Here is a 12504-nt window from a genome sequence, read left to right as displayed (position 1 = left end):
TCTTCTGACAAGTATCTAGAAGTATCAAAAGTTAAATAAAAGGTACGGTACATTTCCCCAAGATTTGGTGGATAAAGAAAATGATAGTACCTTGAGGTTATAATTACAAGCATCCATCGGTGTTTTTTGACACTTTTATCACATCCATCTGGTCTAATAGCAACCATTACAAAGTATTGATTGCATCCAAGACTGGAAAACAAATAAGCATGGACATTTATAGATACTTCATAAAAATATTGGTTACAGCTTAGAATTATATTGTTCCCTAAAACTTTGAGATACTACGACTCCTAAAATCTCATTGGTGCTAGAATATACAAAGACTGAAAAAGGCAATTTGTTAAAGATGAAAATATCTTTTTACTTATCAGCCAAAAATTGATAAACATAGGCTGAGTGTCCATTTGTTTGTAAATTTATTGAAAGGGAAACTGGTTTGGTTGTAAACCTTTACTATTCTTTGGATTCAAGGCAGCTAAATATATTGCTTTGAGATTTTATTTCCCATGTATAAAATCATGTAGGATATAGTGGAAAGATTTGCATAGGACATGAAAGACGATAGTATAAAGTGATGGACTGCTTTTATCATTGAATGATTGTAGATAGTTAAAGAACTTGGGGCTAAAGCAATAGCTCTATCCCCACTGCATGATATCTTCCTGACAGGTCCTTAACTAAAATAAAAATTGGTTTAGTAATATTTTCCACTACATACATTGCAGCCTGCACGTTTTACCAACAATCATAAACTTTTGTAACGTGTACCTGCAAAGCATGGAACCTCCAGATTAGGCGTTCTTTCTAGGATACAGCTTGTTTTTGCATTGGCAAATTTTTGAAACAATGTATCCAAATGTAAACAGCTGAGAGATGGAAAGGTTCAAATGTTTTTCATAGGAAACAAATGTAATTGATGGTCTATACACTGTGTGCACAATTATTAGGCAAGTGAGTATTTTGACCATTTCATCATTTTATGTAAAGTTTCCAACTCTAAGCTGTATAAACTTGAATGCTTATTGGATGAAACAAGTCAGGTGATGTGTATCTGTGTAATGAGGGAGGCTGTGGCCTAAGCATATCAATACCCTTTATCACGTTGTGCAGAATTATTAGGCAGCCTGTTTTCCTCAGGCCAAAAAAGATGTAGCTGACTCTGAAAAGTCAAAATTTGTTAAGTCTTATAGAGCGATGCAGCACTCTTCCTAAGCTATTCGGACATGATCACAGAACCATCAAATGTTTTGTTGCAAATAGTCAAGAGGGTCACCAAATATGTGTTGAGAAAAAAAGATGCACATTAACTGTCAAAGATTTGAGAAGAATCAAAAGTGAAGCAACCAGGACTCCATTATCCTCCAGTGTTGTTATTTTCCAGAACTGCAACCTCCCAGGAGTGGCCAGAAGTACAAGGTGTTCAGTCCTCAGAGACATGACCGAGATAAGGAAGGCTGAAACTCAACCACTACTGAACAAGACACGCCAGCTGAAATGTCAAGACTGGGCCAAGGAATATCTGACAACATATTTTTCAAAGGTTTTATGGATTGATGAGATTGGCCCATGGATGTGCCTGCGGCATGGGGAACTGCTGTCGGCTGGCAATATTAATGATGAGGTAGCTGGACCTTTTTGGGTTGAAGATGGACTCAGCATCAACTTGCAAACCTACTGCCAGTTTTTAGAAGACACTTTCACCAAGCAGTGGTACAGGAAAAGTCTGCATCATTGAAGAAAACCATGATTTTTATGCAGGACAATGCTCCACTACTTGGCTAGCCAGTAAAGACCTTAAAGATAAAAGAATAATGATGTTGCCCCTTCCTCACCTGACCTAAACTTGTGGGACCTTCTTAAACAGGAGATTTACAGTTATGGAAAATCGTACACCTCTCTGAACAGTGTCTGGGAGGCTGTGGTTGATGCTGCCCAAAAAGTTGATTGTCAACAGATTAAGAATTTGACAGACTCCATGGATGAAAGGTTTTTTACTGTTATTGAAAAGAATGGTGGCTATATTGGGCACTGATGCATTTTTTGAAATGTCGTAAATATATTTTTGTACATTTTAAACTGTTTGGTGATTATTCTCACTTTAATAGATGAAAATTGCATTTTTTTCGAAAATATGCAGTGTGAAAAACTCACCAAATGCTCATTGTGGGAACATAGCCTAATAGTTGCCCAATAATTATGTCCACAGAGATGCTCTCCTAAGAAAGACAAAACCTCACTTTTACTTTCTTAAATATTCCAGTTTATTAACCTTTTCGATTGAGCGACGGCACTGTAGTTGTTCACTAATAAAATGAATCATTAAAAATACAAATTGCCTGATAATTGTGCACACAGTGTATGTACTTTCACAGAACTGTCACCTGACAGAGCAGTCCTTTACAATGTTGTAAAACATTTCTGTGCTTCTTTGAATTAACCATATTTCATAAATTTATACTTTTAAGATTTGATATTTATGCAGTTTCCTAAAATGTACTAACTAGTGTTAGGTATAATGAAGGTAGTAGTAATTCCTGCCTTCACAAGTGAGAGTGTGTTGATTACAAATCAGATAAACAAAGATTCTAATATTTATTTTTGCAAATTCCATAACTAAACAATTATCTTCAGACTTGGCCCATATTGTATTATCATACGGGGCACCATGAATGTGATGTGATGTAGAACTTGATCATACAAACATCCTTTCAGGCCACTCTAAGCTGTTAACACATCAAGTAAATAAGCGTAATAGGAACCTGCTTGTTGATGGTTTCCAGACATCAGGATTTTATCCTCTGTAAGGTTATGTGCCCACGATGCAGAAATGCTCAGGATTTTTTCCTAAGTGTTTCTGCATCTCCCTGGCAGAAAAAAACGCAAGCGGATTGTACATGTGTTTTCCTGCCAGGGACATGCGGATGTGAAGCGTCCTTCACATGCATTTCCGCATGCGGGTTGACAAGCGCTTTCCAAGCGATTTTAGCATCACTTGGAAAGTGCTTGTCAACTTGGTCACACTATATAAATCCATGCAAACAGCATGGATTTATATACTGTGACCGAGAGAATGTCAAAAAATAAATATATACTTACCCTTCGATGGCCCGCGCTGTCTTGCTTCACCGTCTCGGCTGCCGGCAGCAGTAGACTGAAGGACCTGCCGACGTCAGTGTCGCGTGACCCGTCATATTTTTTATTTTATTCTTTTTTTACAGCTTTTTTAATAGTACCTGGGTGTGGAGGAGAGTCTCCTCTCCTCCACACCCGGGTACCATCCACACATTAGAACGCGCCAATTACGCAAGTACAGATGCAGTCTTGCGGAATTGGCGCGTTCTAATGCAAGTCAATGGCGGCGAAAACGCAGCGCTTTCGCAAAATTAATGGACATGCTGCGGATTTTTGAGCGCAGCATAAACGCTGCGGAAAAATCCGCAGCATGGGCATTGAAAGTGCTGAATTGCATTGGAGACCATGGGGGAAGGTTTACCAAGTGTTTCCCAAGCGTTTACACAGCATGGGCATTGAAAGTGCAGAATTGCATTGGAGACCATGGGGGAAGGTTTACCAAGCGTTTCCCAAGCGTTTACGTTGCGGAAATTCCGCAGCATAAACGCTTGAAAAACGCATCATGGGCACACAGCCTAATGCCCAGAAAAATATTAAGACAACCTCTTACCACCGATTGCAGCAAGTTCAATTTCTGAAACTCCAAGTTTTTTGGTGGAAAAATCTACAGCAGAGCTTATATTTCCGTACAATAGTTCATGTGATTTTGTTTTAAAACACCACTCCAGCGTTTGTTTGTTTTTTCAGCTTTGGAGTGGTGCTTTGAATCTAAGTCCCCTGTGTTATATTCACCTTCCGGCATCTTCACCTTGTTTTCGGTGCTGCTGCGGTCCCACGGTCCCATCTTGTAAGCGCAGCTTCAGACTGGTCGGAAGTCAGAAGCTACGTCACAAGCGCTCAGTGCAAGTCTATGAGAGTCAGAATGAGACTCTCATAGTCTTGTATTGAGTTGTGACCTCCACACTGCTCTAGCAAACACTGAAGCTGCCAACAGATCACAAACTGCTGGAGACCGACGGGAGTGGCGATGATAACAGATGAAGACGATGGAAGGTGCGTGTAATACAGGGGGCTTAGATTTGAAGCCGCACTCCAGTGCTTTAATAAAAAATAAAAACAATGGGTGAATTAAACTTCTCTATATTTCATTTATATAGTGCCCTAGAAGTTAGCTCTGGCTCTTAGTGTAGGGTCCCAAACAGGAGACTTTGTTGTTCTCTTCCTCAATGTGGAACAACTCCTACCACTTCAAGCATAATTTTATTTTTCAGGAATCTATCAAACAGGTTCCTGCTAAAATAGATGTTTGGTGCTTTTGTGGGCCAGTAGTTACTGTATGTAATAGAATAAATCACTTTTATCAATTTTAACATTGATGGGCACATTTTTTTGTGGGATTTATAATTTTAACTATAGCAGAATTTGGGATTTTAACCACAAAATACAAGATACAATTCTGTATATAAGCCTAGAATAAAATATTAGCCACACATAAAAGGTATTTCTTCTAGCAGTCCTGCTGGTCCTTAGGAGCTTACTGCATACTGCTTATACTTGTAACTCTACCAAACAGTATACAGGGAGCTTCTAAGCCCTTCCGAGTGTTGGCTGCAGACAGATAGGATTTTATCATTCACATCTGTCAGGGAATTGAATCTCTGAATCAGATGCCGTTAGAAGTTCTTTTTTTTAATTTTTAAAACTAAGTTATTACCCAGATCTGACTCCTAATTCAGTGATATCAAATTGACACAACATAAAAACATTCTCCAGCAAAAGCCCATTATGCTGAATGGAATACTCCAAGAAAACACAGTGTTATACCTAGTGCTGGACCCGGAGGATGGAACACGACCTCTGTCTTTCTGACCCTGGACTTGGCATAACGCGGCCTTTTAGATTTTCCTGGCGTGTCCCATAAAACATTGACTAATATTCAGTGTGATTATACTTTGTAGTATCCTGTGCATTTGAAAGGTTTCATTGTAGAAAATGTATGAAAATATTCATAGACAATTAGGCAATATGGTAACCCGAGTGCAACAAGTTTAAAATATGTCTTGCTCTATGTAAAATGTCAAATTGTATTGTATCAGAATTCATTTCATGTTAAAATTCATTTCATACTTGTTATTAGATCCCTATCTGGTCGCATTGTTGGAGGTGTGTGGTGGTTCTTTACCTTGATTATCATTTCATCTTACACGGCTAACTTAGCTGCCTTCCTTACTGTGGAGCGGATGGTGTCACCCATAGAGAGTGCAGAAGATCTTTCTAAACAAACTGAAATAGCATATGGGACATTGGATTCAGGGTCAACTAAGGAGTTCTTTAGGGTAAGACTACTGTTTCTTTATAATATTTGAAATGGAATAAAATGTACAACATGTACTGTACTGTTTTGTACCCGTACTATTTGCACTGTACTGCTACCTACCTGCACTACATGTATTGTACTGATTTCTATATGTACTACATGTACTGAACTGCTACCTACCTTCACTTCATGTGCTATATTGCTTTATAACTGTGCTGCAATCATTTTTTACTATATGTACTCTACTGCTACCTACCTGCACTACATGTATTGTACTGCTTTCTACCTGTACTACATGTACTGAACTGCTACCTACCTGCACTTCATGTACTGTATTGCTCTACAACTGTTCTATAATCTTTGTGCTACATGTACTTTACTGCTAAATACCTGCACTACATGTATCATACAACTCTCTACCTGTGCTACATGTATTGTACTGATACCCACTTGCACTACATGTATTGTACTGCTCTCTACCTGTACTATATATAGAGAATTGCTTTACAACTGTATACAACTGTATTGCAGCAATTTTGTAGCACATGCAATTTGCTGCTATGAGCAAGTACTACATGTATAGCATTGCTTTCTACCAGGACTGTATGTACTGGATTGCTTTACAACTGTACTGCAGTCTTTTTGTTCCTTATGTACTATGCTGCCATTTACCAGTACCACATGTACTGGATTGCTCTCTACCTGTACTACATTGTACTTGATTGTCTTTCACTTGTTCTGCATGTACTGAACTGATTTCTACCTGTGATACATGTACTGTATTTCTTTCCATTTGTACCACATGTAGTGTAGTGCTAACTACCAGTACTACATGTCCTTTTTCTATCTTTCCTACATGTATAGTACAGCTACATAATATTAATTTACTGATTTTACTGGAGTGTTTTGTATTTTGTATTATAAAAAAATCCAGAAAATCACATTGTATGACTTTTACATAATTAATTTTCATTTTATTACATGAAATACGTATTTGAGACAATAGAAAAACAGAACTTAATATTTGGTACTGAAACCTTGCAATTACAGAGGTCAGACATTGCCTGTAGTTCTTGACCAAGTGTGCACACACTGCAGCAGGGATTTTGGCCCAATCCTCCATACAGATCTTCTCCAGATCTTTCAGGTTTCGGGACTGTCTCTGGGCAACATTGCGTTTCAGCTCCCTCCAAAAATGTTCTATTGAGTTAAGATCTGGAGACTGGCTAGGGCACTCCAGGACCTTAAAATGCTTCTTACGGAGCCACTCCTTAGTTTCCCTGGCTGTGTGTTTCGGGTCATTGTCATTCTGGAAGACTCAGCCATGAACCGTCTTTAATGCTCTTACTGAGGGAAGGAGGTTGTTGGCCAAAATCTCGCGATACATGACCCCATCCATCCTCCTTTCAATACGGTGTAGTCGTCCTGTCCCCTTTGCAGAAAACCACCCCCAAAATGTGATGTTTTCCCCATCATGCTTCATGGTTGGGACAGTGTTCTTGGGGTTGTACTCATCCTTTTCTTCCACCAAACACCACGTGTGGAGTTGATACCAAAAAGTTCTCTTTTGTTCTCATCTGACTACATGATCTTCTCCCATACCTCCTCTGGATCATCCAGATGGTCATTGGCGAATGGGTTATGGTCATTGGCGAATGTCATACGGGCGAATGTCATACAAGATTGACATTTGACAGTCATCTTGTGTTTCTTCCATTTTTTTAATAATTGTGCCAACAGTTTTTGCCTTCTAACCAAGCTGCTTGCCTATTGTCCTGTAGCCATCTCGGCCTTGTGCAGATCTACAATTTTGTCCCTTGTGTCCTTAGACACCTCTTGGCCATGGTGGAGGAGTTGGAGTGTGATTGATTGAGTGTGTAGACAGGTGTCTTTTATACAGGTAACGAGATGAAACAGGTGCAATTAATACAGGTAATGAGTTCAGAGTAGGAAGGCTTCTTAAAGAAAAACTAACAGGTCTGCGAGAGCCAGAATTCTTGCTGGTTGATAGGTGCAATAAAATACAATTTAATTATTTAAAAATCATATAATGTGATTTTCTGTTTTTTATTTTTAGATTTTGTCACTCACAGGTGAAGTGTCTCTACAATAAAAATTACAGGATGTGAATACCCTCAAATTAAAGCAGAGATTCTGAGCCTTGAGCCCATATTGATTATATAACTGTTTCTTGAATATATTTTGGTAAACAGCTTAAATGCCAAAACTTGTGTCACTGTCCAAATATTTCTGGACCTAGCTGTATATACAGTTGTGCTCAAAAGTTTACATACCCCAGCAGAATTTTTGCTTTCTTGGCCTTGTTTCAGAGAATATGAATAATAACAAAACACCTTTTTCTCAACTCATGGTTATTGGTTGGGTGAAGCCATTTATTGTCAAACTACTGTGTTTTCTCTTTTTAAATCTTAATGACAACCAAAAACATCCAAATGACCCTGATCAAAATTTCACATACCCTGGTGATTTTGGCCTGATATCATGCACAGAATTTGACACAAATGGGTTTGAATGGCTACTAAAGGTAACATCCTCACCTGTGACCTGTTTGCTTGTAATCAGTGTGTGTGCATAAAAGCTGAGTGAGTTTCTGGGATCCAGACAGACTCTTGCATCCTTCATCCTGCCACTGACGTTTCTGGATTGTGAGTCATGGGGAAAGCAAAAGAATTGTCAATGGATCTACAGGAAAAGGTAGTTGAACTGTATAACACAGGAAAGGGCTACAAAAAATATCCAAGGAATTGATAATGCTAGTCAGCAGCGTTCAAACTGTGATTAACAAATGGAAAATCAGGGACTCTGTAAAAACCAAACCACTGTCAGGTAGATCAACAAAAATTTCGCCCACAACTGCCAGGAAAATTGTTCGGGATGCAAAGAAAAACCCACAAATAACATCAGCTGAAATTCAGGACTCTGAAAACTAGCGGTGTGGCTGTTTCAAGATGCACAGTAAGGAGGCACTTGAAGAAAAATGGGCTGCATGGTTGAGTCACCAGAAGAAAGCCTTTACTGTGCAAATGCCACAAAGTATCTAGCCTACAATACGCCAAACAGCACAGAGACAAGCCTCAAAACTTCTGGAACAAGGTAATTTGGAATGATGAAATCAAAATTTTACTTTTTTGGTCACAACCATAAACGTTATATTTGGAGAGAGGTTAACAAGGCCTATGATGAAAGGAACACCATTCCTACAGTAAAGCACGGAGGTGGATCGCTGATGTTTTGGGGATGTGTGAGCTACAAAGACACAGGAAACTTGGTAAAAGTTGAAGGAAAGTTGATTGCAGCATGTTATCAGCAAATACTGGAGGCAAATTTGCACTCATCAGCCTGGAAGCCGCGCATGGGATGTACATGGATGTTCCAACATGATAATAATCCAAAATAGAAGACCAAGTCAACCTGTGATTTGCTACAGCAGAACAAAGTGAAGGTTCTGGAGTGGCCATCTTAGTCTCCTGACCTCAATATCATTGAGCCACTCTGGGGAGATCTCAAGCGCACAGTTCATGCGAGACAGCCCTGGAATTTAAAGGAACTGGAGGCTTTTTACCAAGAAGAATGGGCAGCTTTACCATCTGAGAAAATAAAGAACCTCACCACAACTACCGCAAAAGACTTCAAGCTGTCATTGATGTTAGAGTGGGCAATACACGGTATTAAGAACTGGGTATGTGAACTTTTGATCACGGTCATTTGGATGTTTTTAGTTGTCATTAAGATCTAAAAAGAGAAAACACAGTAGTTTGACAATAAATAGCTTCACCCAACCAATAACCATGAGTGGAGAAAAAGTTTTTTGTTATTATTCATATTCTCTGAAACAAGGCCAAGAAAGGAAAAATTCTGCCGTGGTATGTAAACTTTTGAGCACAACTGTATATATTGTGCAAGCCCCTTTATCATCTACTCTCCATTCAGAATGCTGTTTATGACTTTTATATATACGATTTCTGTATTAGTTATCTGTCTTTTTTTATTTGATTTTAATTTGACATTTTGGGGTTTCAGGACCAGTTACTAATTTTCAACAGAATTTTTGTCTCAATATTTTAGAAAAATATTTCTAGAATGATAAATTGACAGGTTTCTTGTGTAAACATAATTTTATATATGAATGCGGATTAACTGATTAAGCAAATGATTACTTAGGAGGTGGTATGTAATACAACGTGTTTCTTGTAATTTACTTCACACCCCCACAGTTATCAGCTTCTGCTTGTACCAAATGTTAGCCCACATTATTGTCAGCCTACACATTTCCAGCAAGCTAGGGAACATTTGAATAATTCTGTCACATTGAAAAGTCAAGTACACAGGAAAAATGAGTCATAAAGTGGAGGATGAATAAAGGCACTGAATTTATGTGGTAGGGTGTGCATAGTTACTGTGCATTTCTATTCAATCGACATAGGTTTTTCCTGACATATTTATACATATTGAAATACCATCTAATTGATTCTTACTGACCATTGGAGCCTACAGCGAAGCACCTCAAAACAAAACATATTGTCCAAACCATAAATCATGGTGATAATTATAAAACCCTCATTGGCTGGCATTGCCTGGGAATACTTGTGTGAGAGGCTTGCACTCTATTTATGGAATCACTTTTAGGTCCTTCCTAACAAGGTTAATTAGTCATCCCACATCCTGAAATGTCTATATGGAGTGGAAGTGGAGATTTCTCTTCTTCCCCTGCAGCAACCAGGCTTTTTCGAAGTTTAACCAGCAAGTTGCAAGCAAAGACTTTTTTGTCTTTGCACACACTGCTTGTTTGCCTGATATGCCACTTTATTGCAGTGCAGTGCTGCAATTTTTCTCCACAATCATAACCATAAGGCCATTGTCAAATGGTCCATTTACACAGACCATATTCAGATTGGAAGACCCGGCCTGATTGTTGGGTATCCCGACCTGAACTAGCAGTTTCATATACAGTGGTGTGAAAAACTATTTGCCCCCTTCCTGATTTTTTATTCTTTTGCATGTTTTTCACACTTAAATGTTTCAGATCACAAAACAAATTTAAATATTTGACAAAGATAACACAAGTAAGCACAAAATGCAGTTTTTAAATGAAGGTCTTTATTATTAAGGGAAAAAGAAATCCAAACCTACAGTGCCCTGTGTGAAATATTGATTGTCCCCTAAACCTAATAACTGGTTGGGCCGCCGTTAGCAGCAACAACTGCAATCAAGCGTTTGCGATAACTGGCAATGAGTCTTTTTCAACGCTCTGGAGGAATTTTGGCCATCTCATCTTTGCAAAATTGTTGTAATTCAGCCACAGTAGAGGGTTTCCAAGCATGAACTGCCTTTTTAAGGTCATGCGACAGCATCTCAATCGAATTAAGGTCAGGACTTTGACTAGGCCACTAAAAAGTCTTAATTTTGTTTTTCTTAAGCCATTCAGAGGTGGATTTGCTGGTGTGTTTTGGATAATTGTCCTGCTGCATAACCCAATTGTTCTTCAGCTTGAAGTAACAAACAGATGGCTGGACATTTTCCTTCAGGATTTTTTAGTAGACAGCAGAATTCATGGTTCCATTTACCACAGCAAGTCCTCCAGGTTCTGAAGCAGCAAAACAGCCCCAGACCATCACACTACCACCACCATATTTTAATGTTGGTATGATGTTCTTTTTTTGAAAAGGTGTGTTACTTCTATGCCAGATGTATTGGGACATGCACCTTCCAAAAAGTTAAACCTTTGTCTCGTCAGTCCACAGAGTATTCTTCCAAAAGTCTTCGTGATCATCAAGATGTTTTCTGGCAAAACTGAGATGAGCATTTATGCCCGTTTTTTGTCTTGGAACTTTGCCATGCATGTAATTTTTGCCCCGTCTCTTTCTTATGGTGGAGGCATAAACTCTGACTTAAACTGAGGCAAGTGAGACCTGCAGTTCTTTGGATTTTGTTGTGGGGTCTATTCTGATCTCTTGGATGAGTCATCGCTGCGCTTTTGGGGTAATTTTGGTCAGTCAGACACTCCTGGGAAGGCTCACCACTGTTCCATGTTTTCGCTATTTGTGGATAATGGCTTTCACTGTGGTTCACTGGAGTCCCAAAGCTTTAGAAATGGCTTTATAACCTTTTCAAGACTGATAGATCTCAATTACTTTGTTTCTCATTTGTTCCTGAATTTCTTTGGATTGCAGCATGATGTCTAACTTTAGAGGATCTTTTGGTCTACTCCACTTTGTCAGGCAGGTCCTATTTAAGTGATTTCTTGATTGAGAACAGGTGTGGCAGTAATCAGGCCTGTGTGTGGCTAGGGAAATTAAACCCCGCTTCCCAAAGATGTGATAAACCACAGTTAATTTATGTTTTAAGAGGGGCACAATCACTTTTTCACACAGGGCACTGTAGGTTTGGATTTCTATTTCCCTTAATAGTGAAGACCTTCATTTAAAAACTGCATTTTGTGTTTGATCTGAAACATTTAAGTGTGACAAACATGCAAAAGAATAAAATCAGGAAGGGGCAAACACTTTTTCACACCACTGTATGCCTGTGAAGCAGCTATCTTTAGTCCGGAGACATGTGATTGTGTTGGTTATTCTAGTGGAAGAATGTCTATGTTTCAATGATGATTAAAACTGACCTAAGTGTGTTCATTTTGATCCAAACACAGGGTCAAAATTTTCACATTGGAGTCCGATTTCAGACAAACTCCTATGCCATACCATATTTCGCAGGATCAGCATACAATTCTCAATCACGCTGCATTTTATTCTCAGCATTTAAATGCTCTTTGCACATAATAAGATTTGGAACACCACTTGCTGGGTGACATCACACACTTCCCTTGTAACACTTTCACCATTATTTTCTCAGACCTCTAAGGGTACACTTGAGCTAATTGCCTTTCTACTCTTCTTTTTTCTTATCTATAAGCCATTTTAAATACTGCTTCTTCAGACTATGTAATATAGCACAAAACATTACATTGATGTCATCACATAACTATTGTGTGTCATTTTTAAGAGATACCATTAGCTTGGAAAAGATTATGATCATTGCGTTCCCCAGGTTTTATAAGTTCAGGTTGTGGAATCTGAGTAGTCTCACTAGAAATC

At 38.7% G+C, this 12504-nt stretch overlaps 1 protein-coding gene across 5 annotated transcripts in view; it reads left to right on the top strand.

Annotated features, from left to right (window-relative positions):
• GRIA2 (glutamate ionotropic receptor AMPA type subunit 2) overlaps window positions 1-12504 on the top strand; it is a 268701-nt gene that overhangs the window by 209754 nt on the left and 46443 nt on the right. For all 5 annotated transcript variants that reach the window (XR_012247807.1, XM_073644879.1, XM_073644888.1 and 2 more), the window contains exon 12: window positions 5213-5411. Coding sequence is in view for 4 of the 5 variants with exons in the window: in XM_073644879.1 (XP_073500980.1) it covers window positions 5213-5411 (199 nt within the window). In the remaining variant the exon portion in view is untranslated. The remainder of the gene's footprint in view (window positions 1-5212; window positions 5412-12504) is intronic.

Source organism: Phyllobates terribilis, unplaced genomic scaffold (genome assembly GCF_046119375.1).
Source record: "Phyllobates terribilis strain yellow unplaced genomic scaffold, ASM4611937v1 Scaffold_1__5_contigs__length_1240528914, whole genome shotgun sequence".
NCBI classification, from domain to species: Eukaryota; Metazoa; Chordata; class Amphibia; order Anura; family Dendrobatidae; genus Phyllobates; species Phyllobates terribilis.
The sequence above is the reverse complement of the archived record's forward strand: the minus strand, read 5'-3'. Positions and strand labels throughout refer to the sequence as shown.